At 44.9% G+C, this 23054-nt stretch overlaps 2 protein-coding genes across 3 annotated transcripts; one reads left to right on the forward strand and one right to left on the reverse strand.

Annotated features, from left to right (window-relative positions):
• Window positions 1-685: 685 nt before the first annotated feature.
• On the forward strand, window positions 686-9374 carry NKRF (NFKB repressing factor). Of its 2 annotated transcripts, none has more exons than XM_080991111.1 (3): window positions 686-1267; window positions 4409-4548; window positions 5986-9374. In XM_080991111.1, the coding sequence occupies exons 1-3, from the start codon at window positions 972-974 to the stop codon at window positions 7953-7955; spliced, it is 2406 nt and encodes an 801-aa protein (XP_080847237.1). In that variant the 5' UTR covers window positions 686-971; the 3' UTR covers window positions 7956-9374. The 2 variants fall into 2 exon arrangements, with proteins under 2 accessions (XP_080847237.1, XP_080847238.1); XM_080991112.1 differs by lacking the exon at window positions 686-1267 and adding an exon at window positions 3559-3690.
• Window positions 9375-11597: 2223 nt separating this feature from the next.
• Window positions 11598-21721, reverse strand: UBE2A (ubiquitin conjugating enzyme E2 A). The gene is made up of 6 exons (XM_080991181.1): window positions 21335-21721; window positions 20967-21047; window positions 16080-16105; window positions 14765-14854; window positions 13712-13800; window positions 11598-12907 (listed from the first exon to the last, which is right to left on the reverse strand). Exons 1-6 carry the CDS (start codon window positions 21376-21378, stop codon window positions 12779-12781), a joined length of 459 nt encoding a protein of 152 aa, XP_080847307.1. The 5' UTR covers window positions 21379-21721; the 3' UTR covers window positions 11598-12778.
• Between the last annotated feature and the right edge of the window lie 1333 nt (window positions 21722-23054).

Raw genomic sequence — 23054 nt, forward strand, 5'->3', positions numbered from 1 at the left:
TGTTAAGAGCTGTTCAACAGTGGAAGGAACTACATTGAATGGTAGTGGACTCCCCTTCAGGGGAGGTTTTTAAATGGGTTGGAAAGCCATCCACCAATGATTCTTTAACTCTGATTCTTGCATTGCAGGGGGTGGACTAGATGATCCTTGGAATCCCTCCCAACACTACAGTTGTGTGATTCTAGCTCAGAATAAAATCTGTGTCAACCATTGTCCTCATATGACTTGGGGGTAAACATATTCTTGATTCCAAATATGCGAAGGTTTTAGAGAAGGACCATAACATTAAACGCATTCACAGAACTTCCTCAGCAGCAAACATCTGTTGCCTTAATAGAATTGTAGAGTTGGAAGGGGTCACGAGGGTCACCCAGTCCAACCCCTTATAATTCAGGAAACTCTCACCCAACGTGGGACTCGAACCCCAGAGTCAAATAATGATTCCATCCTCCTCCCCTTGCCGGCCGAAGCGCTCTCGCTCGCTTGCCTGGACTCTTTTCCTCCCCACCTCCAGATGGCGCTGTGGGAGAAGCGGAGCGCGCTCCTTGCGGCCCTTACATGCCGCCCCCCCCTCACTCGCTCTCCCCTAGGCTCCCCCGCCTCCTCCGGAGATCTCGCGCGGCTCGAACGTTCCATCCCGCCCACGCGAGCAGCGTCTGACAAGCGGAAAAAGAAGAGATGGAAAGCAGCGGGCGGGACTGGGGGGAGGAGCTAGGAAGAAGCGCTCGCGCATGCTCACGAGAAGGAAAGAAGACAGAGGAGGGGTAAAGGGGAGCGCACTTGAAGGGAGAGAAGGAGCGGGGTCTCACGCACGTGTGAACGGACACGCTTGCTCTTCGCTCTCCTTTCCGCATCCGGATCGGGGTTAGACGGGATCGGTCCGTCGGGGAGCCCCGTCCTGAGTGCTGCCCCCCTTCCCGCTCGCCTCACGCCGGCGCCGGTTGGCCTTGGTGCCCGGACAAGGCCAGCCCATGGCCGGCGGAGGGTGGACGTTGCCCGGCGGGGATTTCTTGTCGCCGCGGCCGCCTTCCTCTGCCCAGCCGGTGCCTCCTCAGCCGCCGCAGCCTCCTGCCGAGGGGTCAGCCGCTACTCCCCCCGAGGAGCCCGACCTGGAGCCTTGGCGCGAGAAGCCGGAGAGCGACCGGCACTGGGCGCTGCGCAGGCAGTTCCTTCTCCGCAACTTGCCGGACTACCCTGGAGACGTCTCCTTCCAGAAGCTCCTGGCGCTCTCCCACGCCTGGGCCAACCATGTCTTCATGGGGTGCAGGTAAGGCGCGGGGCGCTTCTCTGCTTCTTTTCCTCACTTCAGCGATCGATCGCGCGCGCAATGACACGTGTTGGGGGGTGGTAAACTGGTGGTGTGTACAGCCCTGGTGACACGTTGGGTGCGTATCGCAGTTAACGGAGGAGGAGGGGGCTTGAGTTGTTAATAGAGGTCTGTTGAGCTGCTGGGATAAGTCAGCCGGTAGAGCATGAGACTGTTCATCTCAGGGTCGTGGGTTCGAGCCCTTGTGCTGGACAAAAGATTCCTTATTTGCAAGGGGTTGGGCTAGACAACCCTCAGGATCCTTTCCAACTCTACAACTCTGTGATCCCACCCACCCACGCACGCCTGGCCTTGAGCATACTTTCACTGATTCAGCCGTTAAGCTGTTTCCGGTTGTTTTGCTTAGGGACTCAGCGCAACTATTATATCGGTCCATGCAGCTCCATGCTGTCTTCTGTACTAACCGGCTGCGGCTGTCCAGGGTTTCAAGGAAAATAAACCAGGGAGATCTCCTGCCAACAAAGTAGCTGCTCTGCCACTGATTTGCAGCCCTTCCCTACAGTGGTTTTAGGTACAAAACGCTGCCTTGTCCAGCGCCAGCCACTGGTGTGCCTAGTTCAGAAGTTCACAAGAGGAAGATTTTCTTCTAATTCACAAGAGCAGTGGGGAATTTGTGCCTGCAACTTCCACCAGCTCCACTAAGCTTGGCCAGTGCTGTTATTATTAACCAGGGATGATGGGAGCTGGACTCCAACAAGGTCTAAAGGGCCACTGGCTCTCCATCCCTAGGTATTATTAATTAATTAATTAATTAATTAATTGTTAATAAATAGCTACGCCGCTGCCCACTCCCCATCCTGTACAATGACTGGCAGTGGCTCTCAAGAATATCTGGCAGGGATCTCTCCCAGCCCTGTCTGGAGATGTCAAGAAATAAACCTGTGACCTCCATGCCAAGCAGATGCATGTTCTACCACTCACCTTTGACCCTTCCCCTTTCTCTTCCCATTACTCTCTGTTCACAACTCATTTTCCTTTCCATGCAGTGATTATTAGTGTTTGGTATGTAATATTTTAGTCATGCTCTTCTAGCAATTAAATACAACGGACAGTTTGCAAACAGAAAACCAGTAGCAGTGCAATCAACAAGGGCATGCTGCACTAAAACCACCCATTTAAAAACATCAACTGCACAGTAAATAAAATATTTTGGGAAAACAGCAGTAGAACTAACCATGAAAAGACTTACTGAATAAAAACTCTTTCACATTTGGTTCAAAAGGCAACAGAGAGGAAACTGGACAAATCTCTGCAGGAAGAATATTCCAAAGTTTCTTTTTGCAAGGGCAATTTGCAAAGCCCCCCATTCGCCCTGTTCTCCGTATAAGGGTTCATCAGGAATAAGGAAGGGGTAGTACAACAATAGGTGGTGGTGCTAGCCTCCATCTCCCCAGCCCTCATGGGAGCACCTCATTGACATCTGTCTGATTGCCATTATAGAGCAGCAACAGAGGCTGAGAGCAATGCCAGTGGAAGGCAGAATATTAAAATTTCTGTTTATCTTCTTTATTGACTCACAAAACAATTGCAAGTTCCCAACACCCTTGAGACTGTACATGTCTTCTTCAAAAGAACATTGCTTATTGGCTTGGCATCACTGTCGTGGGTCAAAACCAGTCCTTGACAAATCTTCTATTTCATAAGCAATATTTCTCCAAATATTTTAAGGCCTTGTATATTTGTGGGGATCTTTAACAGTCTGCCATGTTCACTGTTGTACCCTGTTTGGGTTTGCTCTGGTAGGCAGCCCTCATTTCCTTAACTTTACTTCATTTTGAGCCAAATACCTTTATTTCTCCCCAGAATAACTATCACCCATTCTTCTCTCTTTCCCCCCCCAAAACAAGAAAGTTACAGGCAGATCAGAGGGCATGGAAGCCCTGTCTTTTTTACCACTGGGGCCACACTTGCACCATACATTGTGTCACTTTAAACAGCCATGGGTTCCCTCAAAGAATCCTGGGAACTGTAGTTTATTCAGGGTTCTGAGAGTTGATAGGAGGCCCCTATTTCCCTCTGAGAGCCAAAGTTTACATAGTTCTATGGGAAGAGGGATTGTTTGTAGCCCTCAAAGGGAAAAAGGATTCTCCTAACATCTCTCAGCCCCCTTAACAAATGACAATTCCCAGGATGCTTTGGGGAAGCCATGACTGTCTAAAGTGGTACAGTAGTGCTTTAAATGTATGGTGTGGGCTTTGCCATTATGACATAGCAGCCACTGAAAACAGACCTTCAAGTATTCAGTGCAGTATTCCCTGTTTTGGCTACCAGCCTTAAAAAAAGTGCTGGTGGGGAAGAGGTTGCATATGCTAAGAATCAAGCTGTCCTTGACCAGTGGCTGCCTTCTCCATTCACTTAACTGGGTCAGAAATCAACAAGGTTTAGGAACATAGGAAAGAGTCTTGTACCAGGCCAGACTATTAGTCCTTCTAACTCAGCGTTGTCTGTTCTGTTACAACAGTTGCCCTCACAATGTCTGGGTTCTTTTCTCATACCCTGCTGCTGGAAATGCCACGTGTCTCTCCATAGCACCCCTTGTGCCAAAGATCAACGCCAGCATATTCCTTTATCTTGTCCATTGTTTACATTTGAACTGGAGATAGTTGCCAGTTAGATATCATGATGGAAGGTTTTGCATCCACAGTTTTCTTTAGTATAGCTGTGAGTTTCCAGATAGTTTTCCTTTTGCCAAAAGCAGCTTACCCCAATCTGTGACCTCCAGATGTTACTGGACTCCCAGCTCTCATGAGCCCCAGCCGGGATACAACTTGGCAGGGATGATGGAGCTAGTGTCCAACAATATATGGAGGGAGCCACATGGACTACTCCAAGCATAAACAATACTGAGTTACCTGGATCTGTGGCCTGACTCTGAATAAAACAGCTTCCTGTGTTCCTGTATCTTGTATTATGTTTCGCTGGGCAAAAGTGTGAAAAGGTGTTGTAACCACACATCTCTTGGTCCAACAGGACACCCACTTAGGTAGTCCTCTGGTGGGCAGAGGTAGGAGTAGAGCTGCAAGGGGGGGGGGGTGTTGTAATGGCAATCTATAACTTAAAGCTTCCTTTGCTTAAATGCAGGTATAGCCCTGAAGTTATGGAGAAAGTCCTCCATATGGCCGAAGGGATTGACATTGGCGAGATGCCGTCATTTGAATTGGTGCCTGATGCCAAGGCAACTAAAAGGCCACGCTCCCTGCCGGACAATTCTCCATCTCGTAGTGAGTGTCTCCATTTCCCTCCATTCCATTCACAGCAGAATTGGCTCTTTAATGACGATAAATGAATCAGCAATGTCAGGCATGAAAAGACCAAGGGCTGTATCTAATATTCTTTGTCCACTAGCCCAAGGCCTCATGCACTAGTGGACGAGTGAGTTTTAAATGTTGTGCAGCTGAGAAATCCAGCGCTGCAACAGTTGCACCAGCACGGTGGTCTTCAGCCAATCTAGACCTGAGACCCACCTCTAAATCCCAACCAGCAACATGGGACCCACATTCAGATTTTCACTTTTGATTTATACTTAATTGTGCTGACATCTCAGCACACGTCACACACTATAAAAAAGCATGTGAGCCAATATTTAATATATCGTCGGTCAAATTTTGTACGCTTTTAGTAGATGTGTCCTCTTTTATATTTTATCTTTACTCCATGGTTAACACTGAGCAAGAGGGCAAGTCATATTTGTGTTATATTCCCCTCCGAAAGGCTTTCTGTCACTTTTTTAGCTTTCCATAACTTTTCTCTGTCAACTGCTGGTGCCTTTTTCTCTGCCTACCTTGCACTTTTGGACTCACACCACCCGTCTTGCCTCTGTTGTTCTCCTCTACACCTCCCTCCCACTCTTTGCCTCCTCCTTGCACCCTCTCAGTCCTTTATCTCTTGTCATTTACTTTTGTCTTACCTTCTTTCTCAATGTTTTCTATCACTAGGTCTCTGCCTGTTTCCTCTTTCTCTCAGCTCATGTCTTCTTCCACATTTTCTTTACCTTCTCAAAAATTTATTTCCTTTCTCTCTCACCTTCTTTTGCTTCCTTTTTATCTGCTGGTATTACCTTTCTATGTCTCCTTCACTTTCCTTTTTTTAACTCTGCTCACTTCATTTCACCTCCTCTGCCCCTTTAATTCACCTCTCTGTAACTCTTCCCCCTCCTACTGTCAACAGCAAAACAGGATTTCTGTGGAAGATTCATCACTGCCAGAACCTAATATAGGCAACAGCAGTTCTTTTTTGCCCCATTGTTGGATTATTAAATTGATCCTCAGATACACCTCCACACTGCAACATATAGTTGTAGTTCCCAAACCAAAAGTGCTTCCTCTTTCAAATTGCAAAGTCTTGCCACTTTACAATTCTCCCCGCCCCCAAAGAAACTAAATAAAACTGACTGACACTGGAATATTGAAGTTGCAGTCCTATGTATGCTTAATTGAGAATAAGTTCCATTAAATAAGTGGATCTTCCGCGGACTGTATGCGTTTTCAGCCATAGCTTTAATCACACAGCTATGGAATATAATATTTTGAAAATCTGCCTTCCACTTCTGCCCCCCGGCCCAAAGTTACAATTTCTCATGCCTGCAGAGAAAAGTTATATTTCACCCATGTTTCATTTTTCATTTTAAAAATCCTCTTTTAACTTCTTACATTGCATAGGTCTCGAACCTCCAAGGAAGCAGACTGCCAAATACCATGTCAGGCCTCGTTTTGAACCTATACACTTTGTAGCCAGCAATACTCCAGATGAAGGAAAAAAGCCTGCTTCAGAAAATGAAGCAGAGGAGGCCAGTGAGAACATAACCCAGCAAATCCAAAACTACGCTGATCGGGTTTTCAGCAGCTTCAGTACCCAGGATGAGGACACACAGTTTTCCAGAACAGTAGGTTTAGGTTATGGAAGTACCCAGGGAAACCAGATGGAAGCTGAAGTGGTTTCCAAAAACGAAGACTCTTCTACCAGTGGTGTTGCAGCAGATTTGTGGGGGCCTTCTCTTCTCCAGGCTGCCTCTGAAACATTTCCCAAATCGGTTATAGTAGCCAAGCAGTATTTCATTAACAGACTTGCAGTTGCAGTCCGCAATAATCTTGCTAGCCCTGAAGCTAGTTGCGAGCCAGACAAAATTAACTACACTTTTCTGTTGACACGATCCATACAGGCTTGCAGGACAAACCCTGAGTATATTTATTCCCACTTGAAATATTTTTCCCCTGAGGACCTTCCCGATAACAAGAAGCTCCTAAAAGATGGTTTTGCTTGTGAGGTGAGGTGTCAGGATATATATTTGGCCACAGGTTATGCCGGCAGCAAAAATGGATCGAGGGACCGAGCGACGGAACTGGCAATGATTCTGCTGCAAAAGCCTGTGGAGGTTAAGGTTGCCCAGCGAAAGTACAAGAACACCACCCTGGAGGATTTAGTGCTATGTCAGAAGGGCAAATCTCCTCCTGAATTCCCTCCAGTGCTCAAGCATTTGTATGACACTGTCACTTCCATGAAAGAATGGTCACCTGGGCAGCTGACCTTTAACCCCCAGCAGGGCTCCAGTTCAGCTAAACATTGGACTAACTTTGTCCTCACAGAAAACGCCAGTGATGCCATTGGAATTTTGAACAATTCAGCCTCCTTCAACAAAATGGCAATTGAATACAAATATGCCATGATGCCAAATAGATTGTGGCGCTGCTGTGTCTATTTGCAGGACCACTTTTTAGCCGAAGGGTATGGCACGAAAAAAACAAGCAAGCATGCTGCAGCAGACGAAGCGCTGAAAGTTCTCCAGAAGACCCAGTCCAGTACTGGGCCCACCAAAGCAGTCCAGGTTCGCAAATTTAGCGGGGCCACTCATATTCCCCCCAAGAAGAAGAGTCTGAAGGAACTTGTTGTGTATGAGAATTCCATGAACCCTGTGTGCACCCTGAACGACACTGCTCAGTTCAACAAGATGACAGTGGAGTACATCTTTGAAAGGGTGATGGGGATCCGGTGGAGGTGCAAGGTGATGCTGGAAAAGGAATTAATCGCTGAAGCAATTGGGGTCAAGAAGAGTGTCAAGCACATGGCGGCAGAAGAGGCTGTCAGAGTCCTGAAAAGAACCCAACCAACAGTCATCAACAACCTGAAAAAAGGCACCGTCGAAGACGTCATCTCAAGGAACGAGATCTGCGGGCGTTCAGCAGAAGAAGCATCGAAGCAGCAGATCAAGGAAGACAACATTGGGAATCAGATTCTAAGGAAAATGGGCTGGACAGGCGGTGGCTTGGGGAAAAGTGGGGAAGGGATCCGAGAACCGATTGCCGTGAAGGAACAGTTCAAAAGGGAAGGGCTTGGGATGGACAATGAAAGGGGGTCAAAAATTGCAAAGAAAGATGTTGAACAGATCATCCAGAATTATGCCTTCTCGGACAGCAAAGTTGATCTGACGTTCTCAACAGAACTGACCAACGATGAGCGCAAACAGATTCATCAGATAGCCCAACAATACGGGCTTAAGAGTAAATCCCATGGACAGGGCCGTGATAGATACTTAGTGGTTAGCCGAAAGAGGCGTAAAGAAGACTTGTTACACCAGCTAAAGCAAGATGGTCAGGTTGGCCATTATGAACTCATTATGCCACAGGATAAATAAGACTTGAGGGCCATCCATTTCTTCTGGGGATGTTCAGACTGAGGCTGAATTCTCCATTAAACCGAGCGAAAGTTGCACATGGATGTGGGAATGATTGAAACCTGTTTTACTTGTTCATTAATTTTCTAAAACTTTCTTAGGGAAAAAAATAAGAGCTTTATATAAGCAGTTTAACTGTTTTATGAAATCTCTTGGAAAAGGCTTGTTTCCTTCACATTTTCCTAGTTTTGTAATAGCAGGAACACTTTGTGTGACAGGGAAAGTTTGCACACCGCTTTAAAGCAAAAGGGTAGGATGATTTCCTTCTCTATTTTTTGACTTAAAAATAAAATAAAAAATGCAAAAATAAAGAAGGTGGCAATATGTAGAAAACTATGTAAAGTTGGTATTAATAATAAATAGATTTTTATTTCTGGACATGCAAAGAATTGCATGTTTTGTATTTAAAATGTTGGATTTTATTGTGGGAAGGATGGGGAACTTGCTTTTCAGTTTATTCAAAATGCAGCATCATTAGAGTAATTCGTGATTTGGTTTACCCAAGACTGCCTTCTTCATTTGTACCCTAAAAGCCAAGGATGAGGAAGCTGTGGCTCTCCAGATGCTGCAGAATTACAACTACCGCAATCCCTGGCCATTGGTAATGCTGGCTGGGGCTGAGGGGAATTAGGAGCCGGTCACCATCTGGAGGTCCACAGGTTCTCCATCCCTGATATAAACCCAGAATGGGAGATAGTCAGAAAAGCCTGAGTCTCAGATTTTTATTTAAAATCTATATTTATAAGCCAAAGTTCATAAGTGGGTGGGAGTTGTTTTAATTTTGTGTTGTTTTAATTTTAGTAGGAGCACTATGGCATAAAACTCCCACTGAAATCAGTGGGCCTTAAGTGTGTTCAACTGTGGCAAGTTGCATATGGTTTCTATGATAGCTTTCAGAGTTTGAGGCAATGCCTTCTGCTTCCTCTTGGGGAAGACGCCTGAGGAGCATGTCACAGCTCTGTATGTGTGGGATTATATAAACACACGCAAGCTTGTTCTAATTTTTGTTATTTCATAGAGCAGGGGATAGGGAACCCAGATGTTGTTAGACTTCAATTCCCAAGAGTCCTTGGGCGATGAGAATTGTTGCCTTGCAAAATCTGGTTCAAGGCCACAGGTTCCCCACCTCCGTCATAAGAGCCAGAATCTGTAATTCTTTGACATAAAATTGATTTATTCTGCATGCTGCAGAACATACAAGGCTCTGGGTTTTGCCTCAAGTGGCCATGCTTTTGTTTTCCAAATCTGATGATGTTAGTGAATAAATTAAAGCGTTTTCTATCACCTTAACAGAAAGATGAACTCTGGTGGAGTGGATTTCTCCTACAACTATTGTTCAGTGAAGTATTTTTAAAAAAATAAACACTCTTGGGTCAGGTCCACTTGTTTCTATGTGTGCTGCTTCCACTTTTCATTTCCTTCCACTGCATTTTTCGTGTACATGTGCTTGTATAAAATATGGAGAGAAACAAGTAAAAGGTTCTCTCTGTAGGGCATTTGATTAGTGTGTGCGTGATTCTCTTCCCCTTTTTTCTTACTCGAAAACTAAGCTTTTTTGAAGGCATACCTCCTTTCCAGTTCCAGGAGCCTTTAAAGAAAATGCAGCCTTGTTAAGGATGCAAAAATCAACCACCTTTTCAATCTACTTGTCTTTCTGGGAACCGTCATCCATAGCTAGAAACAATAAGTAGAGGATGCCATGAGTAAATCTGGTTGATTTACTAAGCCTGTGTAACTTTGTTTTATGCATAAAAACAAGTTTAGCTTATGCACACAGATCATTGCAGGTGCCATCCAAGAAGAGGCACCCACTCCTCTTTATGGATGAGGGAAGGTGGAATACCTCTTCTGAGACTTGTACCGAGAGCTTTAACCCATTGCCCAATTTAATCAGAAGCACCATTTCCATCAACAGGAAGGCTTTCAAAATTAATAAATTAGATATTACTGGGCTACCTGGGACCACCTTGAAGAATTAACTAATTATTTAATGGTCACTCTCTTGGACCTTTGCCACCTAGGAAAGGTACTGAAGCATGTAACAACCCATAGCTTCTCTTGCCAATCATGAGAACTAAAAAAAGAGAGGTAATACTGGAGATAGCTAGCTACTGTGTGCCAGCAAAATCTCTTTCCTAACTCAGAAGGGAACAGAAATACTACTGCTACTACTATAACTACTACTGCTACTACTACAAATAGTAGTTGATTTGATTGACATCCCATGTCCTTTTAAAAATTTGGGGGTTTTTTTGGGGTGGCTATTGGCTTGTTTTGATTTTATTCTGTGAACTGCCCTAAGACCTCCAGGTATAGGGCGGTATATACAATCAATCAATTAATCAATCAATCAATCAGTCAGTCATAAGAGCGGGGTGGGTGGGTAGCCCCCAACCCAGAGACCTGATCCAAACCCCCATATTTTTCAGGCTGTTCCAAGCCTCCCAATAATTTTGGTAGTAGTGGCAAAAAGGAAGTAGGCAGCAATAAGGGAGGCAGAAAAGTTAAAATGTCACTGTCCAGCCCGGCAACTGGATGGCTGTACAAATTACCAGCTTCCCCATACTGATGGTTGGTTTGATAAGCACAGATCAGCTGAGAGGGGAAGCTCAGTGCCTATATGTGTAAGATGTACACCCACCACTGGCAATGCTCCACCCCCATCTCCAAGGGTAAATGCACCCCTTCGACCAAAAATGGTAACTACTCCTGAAACACAGCATGAGCATCCAAGAAAGAAAACGTAAGATTTACTTGGTGGGGATAAACCCCTCCAGACAAGGCTAGCTTATATGAAAAGAATGTACCCATGACCTAAGTGAGGAAACCAAATTAAAGCAGTGATAGCAAAGCTAATTGAAAACAAAGGGCGGCTCTATAGAGTTGGTTTGGTGTGCTAGCTTACCAGCCTCCATTTAAGAGTAGTTTATTCCTACGCTGCAAGCTGTTTCCCAGCATGCAGGCATACCTGCTCTTGGTTTTCTGTTTTGCTTATCAGTCGCCAATACAAAAAGTAACTGTGGTGTTTACAAACAGGATGCTGGGAAATGCACAGCCCCCAAGCAGCTGCTGAAAATGGCACAGAATGCTCTCAGAAACCAATGTGAGTGTAAATGGAATGTGACAGCTGACAACTGGCCCCTCCAAGTTTCAGGGAAGGGTAGCAAGTTAAGTAGTGAGAAACACTTTGCCAGAAACCTTATACAGTCCATTGGGTTTTAAACTGCTTAACTTTATAAAATAGCATGTGGGGTACCACTTGTGGGAGAAGTGCTATGAGCTCTCCCTTCATGTAGACATTAACAAAGAGGGATGCCTTACGACAACTGTATATAATACTAATTTACCATCAAGATACCATGTAAGGCAAAAATCCCGCTGAACTCTTCCTTCCACCCCAGCCAGCAAGGTCAGAGAAAATGGGAGCTGTCGTATCTCAACACCCAGGAATATAGGCTCCCCACTGCTGATAGGAAGATGAGGTCAGTGTTCCAAGACTGTTTCTACAAGATGTAACCATCCACAGTCGATTAAGACAGCTTGATTGAGGAGGATCAACTACCACCAGAATAATTTGTCTTAATAAAAATAGTGATAAGTATCTTCCCTTCAAGAATTTATTTACAAGTAATTGAAAAATGTACAGTTTCTTACATGGGTTACTTGTGCAAAGTTGAACAGATCAATGTACACAGAAGACACTGGTAGAGCAGACAAGCACACTGACAGTCTCCTCCCACACTGCTGCCTAAGGTATCCAAAATGTTTGATTTGAGCTTTGCTTTACAAAAATGCTTTTGCAAAGGCAGAACTTGTAAAACTGCACAGGGGTGGGGAAAGAAAAAACGAAGCATACAGTAGTAGCACTTTTGACCTTGCTACTTTTTTCAACAACATAACAGTAGCTTCTTGATATCTTCTCAAGAGCATGTTTGGATGAAAATTATTTAAGGGAAATAAAAGTTTTTTTGAAGCACTTTGGTTTTTCCTCATTCTCTGCCCTCTTTTACCATTAGTAAAGTTATTGTCCGCCCCTGTCCCATAACCATGTTCAAAAGCTTCGAAAAACAACTAAGCAGAGCCCTACAGAAAGGATACCTAGCACTTAACCTTGAATATGTTACCACACACAATGATAGATCACTTTGCACATGACCCATAGAGCAGACTGCAACCCCCTTCTCTCCTCCCGCCCCGAGCTTGACATAATAGTCCATTTCTCAATTTCATCTCAATTCCAAATACTTTCATCACATTGCTAAATGGAAAAAAAAAAACCAGGGGGAAGATAAAGCAGCAGGGAAATCTAGTTCTTCACACAGTACTTACAGATGCACTGAAGCTGATAGCAGCAGTTAAAATGCTAGCACTTGAATCATACTTAAAAATGTATACTGTATATAAATATCCCTTTTTTTAAAATCAAGCTACACGTAAGCATCACTGTGTATAACACAATTACACTTAAAAGCTTAGTGTCCACTACAGAAATGCACAATGCTGCCCTAAGACTGGAGATGGTAGATCACAGACAGTGGAATTCAGCCTTAAGTAATTCTTTCACAAGTAACCCAAGTACGGTACATTTGACCTCAAGAGGGAGGGGAGGGGGTGCTTTCTGATGTCCAAGGAGAAAGAAGCTTCAGCAAGGGTGGGTGGCAACAGCACAACAGCTATTTTGCTTTTCAAAGTAAATGCAGTGATGCTAGGAGGAGGAGGAGGATGACTCAGACACTTCATACATATATTTTCCTCATCAGAGTGTTCATTTGCATCATCCAGGGTCAACAGTCACGCCAACTTTGTTCTACTATTGCAGAAACCCGTTTTTCATATTCCCGCTTATTCTCTTGGTATAGTTGAGCTGCCTGGCTGTTTGCTGGACTGTTTGGATTAGGCTCATCCAGTAAAGACTGTTTGGGGGGGGGGAGGGAGAGAAAAGAAAAGATGATTCAGGCTTCATAATGAGGTTTCACACAATGCAAGCAAAGTGATTAATTCAATGTAGCAAAAGATGCCATGAATATTAGGAAGATCTCTTGACTATTTCAAGCCCGCTGCTTAGCTTGACCCTTCCCATTGCTTTTAACACAACGACATGGACTCTGCACAGGTACTAGTTATACGATGAACAATTATCTTTGTTTTGACAGCAAAGCTTAATGTGTGCAGCAAGCCACTTCTTTAAGCCTATAGGACTAGACTCAGAATCAACTCCGATGGACTGTTCTTCCATCATTCTAATGGAGAATGGGGGGACAGGGCTTTTGGTCTGCCAGCAGTCATCTTGCATTGGCTTCAGGCAAGACTTTGATGGTGAATGACAGAAGTGTAAAAAGCAAGGGGAGAAGAAAGTACGCTCTGAACTGTAAGAATACAGCTCTGCTACACCAAATACACCTAAAAACACAATGGTACAAAAATAGACTAAATATAATCACCACCACTAGAAAAAGATGCAATACTTTTTAAATGTATAGCTGTTTCAGTTTGTGAAAACATTTTCTTGATCTTTTTAAGTACACTTGTGAATACAGTGGATAATAATCACTGAGAAATAAATACGCATTTCCATACTTTCACAAACCAATTTACAGAAATAAAAAGATGGGTCATAAATAATGATGATGGAATCCCATGGCAGATAGAGGTTTCCACCTTAGTTATTACACTGCTTCAAACTGTATTAGCAAGGTCATCAACAGCCCTGATGTTACCTGTATGGATGTTAAGATGGATGACACATCATAGGTAGGACTCCAACGGTTCTGAAGAATATCCAGACATATACTACCATCTGCATAGACTACAAAAGGAAATTAATGAGTTTCATAACAAGAATCAGTGCCTTCAAGTTTCTCTTGCTATGTTGTCACTCCCAGCTAATTATCAACATTTGCTGCATAACTATCTTAAGCTGCCCATAGAAAAAGCATCTGACAACTTGTGCCTCAAATACCTGATTTCAACAAGTTATGGAGCAGGCCCCTGGTGAAATGAATTTTTAAAGTTCACCTTGTTCCACCAACACATCCTCCTTTATAACCTCACAACTCTGATTATTAAAAAGTTCACAGCATGGCATATCAAGAAAAGATTTAAAGAGCAGTAATGTGTCTCCTTTCAAAGATCTATGCCAGTCACCCTAGTGACAGCATGTACCCCATTGCCTAATGTGAACTTTCCAATGTAGGATTTAAAATTCTTCATAAAGTGGGGAAGATATAAATGCAAGATGACAAAATCATGTTAAAAAAAGCCATTAAAAACTCATTTACAAAAGCATCAGCAGCTGTAGGAGTGCTAAAAATTTAAATTGGGTGCACTTGGTTAGTGACCACAAGAAAAGTTTCTTCATGCTTCCATCAGAAATCATATAGCTAAAACAGAATCAGCAGACGAGAACTAGGATTATAAGAAATCCTAAAACTGAGCAGGTATTGCTATGAAGTAGATATGGTTTTATTTAAATATGTTCCCCTTGCCTTTAAAAATTAAAGAACCCTACACCTTTGTGATCAAGGAAGTCACTGAGGGAAATAATCTGATTGCACTAGAAACTTGAGAGGCCAGGTAGGATTGAACTCAGCAACAATTAGCATATGGACACACACACACACAGAGAGAGAGAGAGAGAGAGAGAGAGAGAGAGAGAGAGAGAGAGAAGAGAGAGAGAGTCCAAAATTCCCTGCAACTATCAGTATCAGGTCCACCTCTGTGACCACTACTGCAGTTAAGGAACAAATCGCTTCATTTTAGGTGGTACATACCATTTGGATGAAACATTTTAGACACAAATCTAACAGTAGGTGGCTTGTTTGGATATTCTTCTGTGAATTCTATGGTAAGCTTGAAAGTTCCTGCAATGGGGAGAGGCAAGTTATAAGTATCTTGTTTACAAATGGAAACTCCCTGTTCCCATTGGTCTCAAGTGCAGAAGCACCAACCATTTCACAAAATTCTCTTGGTACATGAGATTCAAAGATTAGTCCACCTTTCCTCAGCCAAATGGCTTTAGGAAGCTCACAGCCAAAGCATTACTGTTTATGTAGTACTGCAAATGTGAACAGCACATTACAGAGTCCAATTAGAAAGGCTCCTGCCCCACGGCTTATATAATCTGACACGGAGAAAGCAGCAGCGCTAAAAAGAGGAAGATTTTGTTTATTTCAGTTACGTGTACACAGGCCTAGTTACAGTAAGACATGGGACCTAAGGAGTTGTGCCAAAGCCATCAAGGAAAAGGTGGGTTCTGAGGGATTTGAAGGAAGACAGGAGTTCTAGATGGCAGTTCTAAGCATAAGAGGCACCAAGGATAGAGTGGGTCAAAGGAAGCTACAGATCTTGAGATGGCTGAGAGCAGGGAGGTGGAGTAGTAAAGAGCAGGAATATGTTGGGGTGTTAAGAGAAGGCAAGGCCATGAAGGGTTCTGATGTGGAAGGTATGTTGGATCAAGGGAAGGGCAAGAAAACAATGTGCAAATTTAAGAAAGACCACCATGTGATCAGGATAACTAGGGATGTGAATGCTGCTGGTAGAAAAGTGCTAGAAAGAGGACTGAGAAGGCCACAATAGTCAAGGTGAGAGGGCATGATACAGTTTTCATCCAAGGGATATATTTGTAACATTCCCTATTTATGGAGACAGCCATCCTTCATGTACCCCAATACACGGGTTATGAAAGATATGATGGTTCTGAACATGTACCCCAAACAGACTTTGTTTATAGGAGTAGCTTCAAGAAAGTTCTTAAGTAAAGGGTACTATTTACACAGTAAGCCTAGTCACCACTTCAAAGCAAAGTGCTTAACTGCAGCTGTCTTATCTTCCAGCCAAAGTTTTTCTTCTCCCACACACCTATCCCCTTTCTAGAAAGGGTGGCTGATGGGGGGGGGGGAGGAGGACATGGCATCATTCTCTCTCTGAAACATTTAAATTATACTGAGAGGCCAGGGAAAGTTGACTCTCTGCTTCTGAGCTACACTGACCCATGAAATTCTGATGTGGAATCCTAAGACTGATTAACAATTTGATCACATCACCCTTCTGCCCATTGAAAATGTTTTGTTTTGTTTTAATACTTACCATCTTCAAATGGGGTTCCCTCAGGCCTGAAAGAGGAGAGAGCATGTCAGCATCTTACATTTGGCTTAGTGAAGTTAGTTCATTATTAAACTGGCACTCAGCCTTTACAAAATGACATGTAGTTTAATCCATGCCCAGAACAGAAACAGGAGTTAGAATGAGCAAGGCTTAAGGGCTTTAGAACAAGAAACAAAGTTTTAGCAGTTTCACAATTTCTACACCTGGGTAGTTTTACTTGTGTAAAGTAAAACTGACACCCATTCCCATGCTGCTGCCACCTCTAATTCTATTCTCAACCTAGAAACTATCCAGGACAAATTGTGGGGGTGCCATACCCAAAGTCTCCATAGCACTGTTTCATTTTAAAATGGCAGAGCTAAGGATGCTGCACGCTTGCCGCTGCTCACTGTCCCCAACTCCAGTTTTGCTGGTATTTTTAAATTCAATATAGCAGCAGTGCAAGGTTGGGCATGGCTCGGAGCTGATGGCAACCTATTTGCCACAGGTAACTAGACATATACTCAGAAAATATTTCCTCCCCTGAATAAAAGAACACAACGCTCAGTGGATTTTGGGTTTTTGCTCAATTTGCTGACCAACCTGAAGATTTCTAGCTAATGTTAATACGTATAACACATTACAGAGCAACATAAAAGAGAAAGATTCCTGCCCTGAGGAATGCAGCCTAAATTCTGTTGGGGAAGGCAGAGACAAATGAAACGGGAAGAATATGAACAAAACAGTCCCACACAGAATCACAGATTGTAGAGCTGGAAGGGACTATGGGGATCATCTAGTCCTACCCCCTGCTATACAGGAATATGCAGCTGTCCCTTGCGGGGATTGAACCTGCAACCCTCACAGTATCAGCACCATCCTCTAACCAACTGAGCTAAGCACTACTGAAGCACAGTTTCTGCAGGGAATAAAATGAAAGAACAATACTTCCAAAGGCATGAAAGATACTTCCTACCCCAATATAGTGTTTCCCTAGCCTTTAAGGCAAGGCAAGCTTAGTATCCCATGCAGAAAATAAGGATGTGTATTGGAGGGGGGAGGAAATCATTCAGCCAGCTCTTGACTACCCTCGATGGAGGTCACTCGAGGAGCTTTGGCACAGGCTCTACCTAAGTGGCTTTGTTACTTCAGAAGGCAGAAACAGCACCTACTCCTTGGACAATCTTACAGCATGTGGTGGTTGCTAAATAGTGAGCAAGGAAGTTCCCTGCATATGAGAAGAAAAGAATTCTTGCTGAAAATTTGGGGCAGGAATCAGCTCCACCACCACAAAAACAGGCTGAAGGGGGAGAGTTTCACTGCAGCTTTGCAAACTTGCATAATACGGTTGGATACAGAGGTGGCAGTGTTTTTCTATCTAGCAGAGGGAACAATTCCTCAGAAGCTTGTTGTGGAGTTTCTCAATTAAAAGATCAGTAATGACATAGAAACTGCGCTCAGAAGGTTTGCCCAGCACCACTGACTTTTCCCTGCAAAGTGCAGCCAAGGAAGCACATTCATTACACTCCTCAGTTTACTCTCAGTATATGGCAGGGGTCTGCAACCTTTAAGACAAAAAGAGCCACTTGGACCCGTTTCCGAAGAGAAAAAAAACTGGGAGCTGCAAAACTCATCATTATGAAAACAACTTTTTTGTCACTTTTTTAATTATTTCTTTGTTTGACCCCTCAGTATTACTCCTCCTCATAGAAATAAACGTTAAATTAACAAGTTACCTTTTTGTGTGTGTGTGTGTTCTTCACTCCCCTTCAAAACAGTGACCAGCGTACATGCCCCCTTTCAATGCAGTGACCAGCGTACATGCCCCTTACAATGTAGCGGGCGGGCGGGAAGGTGACGTCGGGACGGTGCGTGACTAACGCACGCACTGCCACCATGCGACGTCACAGCCAGTACAGCGCCCACCACAGTGGGGAGTGTTGGGACGCACAATGCGCCTCCTCCCCTCTCTAGTATCCACCCCGGAGCTGTGGCAAAGGTGTAAAAGAGCCACATGCGGCTCCGGAGCCGCAGGTTGCAGACCCCTGGTATATGGGAACAGTAAAGTTCAGTCAGTGCTTTATTGATTTGAGTCTCCAACCTAAAGCAAACTCTAGAATCCTCTACAGTGAACAGCAGTTCCTTAGCAGAAAAGTATCCCTCTGAATGCTGCTGGGGGCAAGGGCCTGAACTAGATGGTCAAATTGTTCCTCAGCCACAAAACTCACAGAGGATGTTTACTAATTTTATTTATTAAATTTCTATACCACCCTTCATCCGAGGATCACTGGGCGGTTTACAATATAAAATGCATACAAAGAAACAAACAAAAATAACAACCACCACCCCATATTTCTTAGGCCAGTTACAGCTACTCTCTCATCCTAACTTACAAAAGTTCACTACAAGCTAGCAAGATATGATAGCCAGCAGTTGTTTCTAGTTGCCTGGCTTGCTTGCTTTCTGCACCACAAAAAGTAATGTTTATCCCTTGCATAGCAGAGAATAGGGCTATAGGGAGGAGCAATGTTTCTACTGCATGCTTTTAATAACCCTTTATTTCTATACCAAGGTGGGAACATCCCTCCAGATGTTGTGGGACTCCATTAGCCCCAGCCCATATTCAGGTGCGATGGGAGTTGTAGTCCAGCAACAGCTAGAGGCGGTGTTCGAAACCCCCATTGTTCTAGGCACATTTTGTGACAGGGAACTTCATTAGCGCAAGCAGTTTCTGAGCTCTGGGAGCAGAACTGCGCCTAAGATTTCAGATTAAAACTGCCTTCCCACTTCCAGCTATTCTCCGAAGACTGGAGAAAAGACCCTCTTAAGAATATTAAGGGGGTGGGCAGAGGAAGGACTAGACCACGGGGAAATGAACATATTATTTTAGTTGCAGTTCATTCATTTTCAGCTTTGTATTTTTGTTATAAAAATGCACACCTAGACGTTCCATTGTAGCACCTATAATCTAGGTTTAAGGTGCCATTTAGCTCCTAGCTTTCATATTTTGTTTCTAACACTGGCTAGAGGGGCACAGGTTTCCCATTCCTTTCCCAGACCAAGGCACTGAAAGTGCTCCAATATAAACATGAAACCTGCAGTCTTGTGACCCTGCACTGCCAGCAGCTTTTTAAAAATAAAAACATTGTGCCTGGTGGGATATATAGGGAGTTTTGCTTTGCTTGTCAACAAAATTAAGATTCCTGGTCACCACTGGCAACAATATTTCCACACCAACCCCAAGTAATCTACTTACAGGTCTGTCACAAGGATAATAGGGAGAGCGATGGAATGACAACCATGTGTACATTCTAAAGCTCCTTAGAGCAGGGGGTGCCAACATGGTCTCATGAGCGCACATGTGCCTGCAGAGGCCTCCGCTGGAGCCCACAGGGTCCTCTTCTGCCCCCAGCAGAAATTGTGCAAATGGATGAAATGGTTGTAAGAACCACATACATCACAGCCTATTCTATTGGGTAGAACGGAAGGCTTTTTTTAAAGTCTATTTGAGCACAGGACCAGAAAGGTTGGTGATCACTGCCTTACAGGAAGAGATTTTTTTTAAAAAATTATGGCTAACGCCAGATCTAGTATTTGGAAACTCTCTCACATACCTCTCAGCGTGGATATACAGCCTTTTAGCCCTGTTGTGCAGATTAAAAACCAACACCACCTGCCCTCCTTGGACAAAGAGCAAAATACGATTAAGAAAAATAGCTGCTATACTGTCATCCCTGCAGAACCACACAGCCCTAACCTCCTTGGACAAAGAGCAAGGCAAGATATGACAATGATAATCATTAAAGCAATAATTATAGCAACACAAACACCCCACCCTGAGCATATTGGAAGGAGAGGAGCAAGATGCAACTACCAGCACAATGATAGCAATTACAATTCCTACACTTGCATTTTGATATATGCTGTAAGCCGCCCAGAGTGGCTGGGGAAATCCAGCCAGATGGGTGGGGTATAATGATGATGATACTATCACTATCATCATCATCATCTTTCTCTTCTTCATGGGATACAAGCTGTTGTGTTCTAATATAATAATAATTACAGCTATTATTCCTATGTTTGGGAATAAATGTATGCATATGCCTATGTTTTTGAAAAACAGATCAGTGACATCTTGATCCCTTGAAGGTGCAGAAAGGCTCAGGAGTTAACACGAATAAGTACTACTAGTAGTAAGTTGTATTATTAGTATTTATTTATTCAATTTCTATACCATTTCTATACTATACTATAATTTCTATACCATTTCTATCCATCATCTGAGGCTCACAGAGCTGTTTACAATACAAAATACAAACATAATAACATAGGCACAAACAAGAACAATACCCCCCCCCCAAAAAAAACCATCACTCACATAAGCAATTTAAAAGACCACAGTGCTTAATTATCCAAAGGGCTGGGAAAAGAGGAATATTTTTGCCTGGCACCTAAAGATGTGGAACAAAAACGCCAGGCAAGCCTCCCCAGGGAGCGCAATCCACAAAAGTGGGGCCACCAGGAGAAAAGGCTCGTTCACATGTTTCCACCCTCCGGACCTCTCCTAGAGGTGGACACATGAAGAAGGGCCTCAGGTGATGGATGACTGCAGGGTCCAGATCAGTTCACATGGGGAGAGGCAGAATTGGAAGTATCTCAGTTATCTCACAGAATAATAAGAGTGGGAAGGAACCTTGAGGACCATGTAGTCCAACCCTATGCAATGCAGGAATATGCACCTGTCTTCAGAAACCATCTTCTGAGAAAGGGAGGACAGGTTAAATTTCTAGTTCTCTTTTTTCTTTTTCTGCCCGTCCCGGTCCCTCTCCCCAATGTTTACCCTGAAAGGGGGGGCACTTGCAGGTGGGAGGAGAGGGTCTGCCTACTCACCCGAAAATAACCGCGTTCCACACCATGATGTTGTTCTCCGAGGGAGCCCCGCTGACTCCCGCCGGGGGGTCCTCCTGAAGCCTGTTTTCGGAGGGAAAGGGACAAGGGACACCAGCAGCTCAGTGGCAGGAGTGACAGCACCGCCTTCCCACCCAGCCTGCGCAAACTGCGTAGCGCTCCCCCCCCCCCCGTTCTACGGGAGCCGCTCGCTCGCTCGCCTGCCCACCTTGCGCAAGTAGCGCAACACTGCCCACTACGCTAGCGGCGCAGCGCTCCCTCCGCCGCCGCCATGTTTGATCACCTCACCACCTTCCTCGCTCTCCTGCCCGCTCCCCCACTCCGGGAAACCGTCCCTCCGCTGCGCTTACCTCTTGAAGTCCCGCATGAGGCGCCTCCGGGCGGGCGTGGACATCGCGGGGTCGCGGTTATAAATCACTCATACACACCAGCCCCACCGGCCCCCCAGGCAAGGCGGGACGGCGGAGGCGAGAGAGCGGGGCGAGGGCGGCGGCTGGCGAGACTCCGAGCGATAGCGGCCTCTACCACTTCAACAAAGCGCGGGGGGGAGGAGAGAGAGACACGCAAACAACGCGGCCCTAACTACGGCGGCGGAGGCTGCCGGGCAATACCGGGCAGCACCACTGCCGTTGCGAGGGGCGGCGCTCCGCGGGGCCGAGTCAGCTCGGGCTGTACCACTGCGCAGGCAACAGGGGGAGCGCGGGGTTGAGCTGGGATGCTGCAGCTTGTGGCGCGGGGGCGATACCACCAGAGGGAGGATGGAAGAAAGAGTGGGCGGTGACGTAAAGCGAAGGATTCTGGGCGATACCAAATGGAAGAGGCAGGCGGGGGAGGAAGCCACCCCGGTGTGCAGCATAAGCCAACTATTAGGTATATTGTACCTGTGTAGGCTCCCTCTCCTCCTCATTGGTGCGCAAGGGACTGGGAGCCGCGCCTCTGGGCGGGGCAGTTGTTTGGGATTACAGCATTAGGGGGGTCTGATCCTGCACACGGCCGCTGGGGTGTAAGCGCCACAATTGTTCGAGGGAACATGTTCTCGAATAAGGAAAGGTGACTAAGGAATGGAGCATTTGTGCTGCCATATGTCGCTCGGGTTCTCACTAGCTCATTGTCACCACTATGGTCATGAGAAGCATTAAGAAGAGCCTGCTGGATCAGGTTAAAAGGAACCTTTCTAGTCCAGTGCCCCGTTCTCAGGGGTGACAACGTGGGGAAACCTTCAGACAGGCTCTGGGCACAAGAGCCCTTTTCTCCTCCTCCAGCAGCTTTTACAGGCTCAAGAGACCTCAGATATATTAAAGCAGCTGATTAACTCTTATGTAACTACAACCCACTATAACCTTATATAAATGTTTATTAGTAGCAAAACAGTTTGATGCACAGTTATTAAAGGAGGAATGGAATAAAGAGTTGGATATCTCGACCAAACCATGGGAAACTGTTCACAGCACCCTTTACAGACTCCTTTCAAAGATTCCCTCCGGAGTGGAAGTCGTGCTTTAAATTTCTTAGGGTGTGTATGCAGTTTCCCTGCAGCAGGCCTTCCAAAGAAATAACACAGCCTATTTAATAAACAACGCAAGCTGGGAAAATGTCCAGAAAAGGGCAATCAAAAATGATCAAGGAGATGGAGCAACTCCCTTATGAAGAAGGTCATGCCACCTCCTGCTCACCTTTTCTCTGCACTAAAAAGAGGGGACATGATAGAAGTTGATAAAATGATGCATTGCCATGGGGAAAGTGGATAGAAAAACGCCACCCGCTTCTCCCCACCCCAACTAGAACTTGTAGACATCCAATGAAACTGAATATTGGAAGGTTCAGGACAGATCTGTGGAGTTGGAAGGGATCCCCAAGGCTATCTAGTCCAATCCCTTGCAGTGCAGGAACAGTTGTTGGCATCTCTCTGTCTCCAGAGACAACGGAGTGTGCTTACTGGGATGAAGTCAAACCACTGTTTTGGGGTGCAATACTGGGCAGTGTGTATGGGGGTCCTCAGTTGCCCAAACACAAAGACCGCCCCCCCCCCGGCCTTGCTGATGTGGTCCAAAGGAAATCCAAGCAATACGT

This window comes from Podarcis pityusensis (assembly GCF_964106645.2).
Source record: "Podarcis pityusensis genome assembly, chromosome: Z".
Classification (NCBI taxonomy): domain Eukaryota; kingdom Metazoa; phylum Chordata; class Lepidosauria; order Squamata; family Lacertidae; genus Podarcis; species Podarcis pityusensis.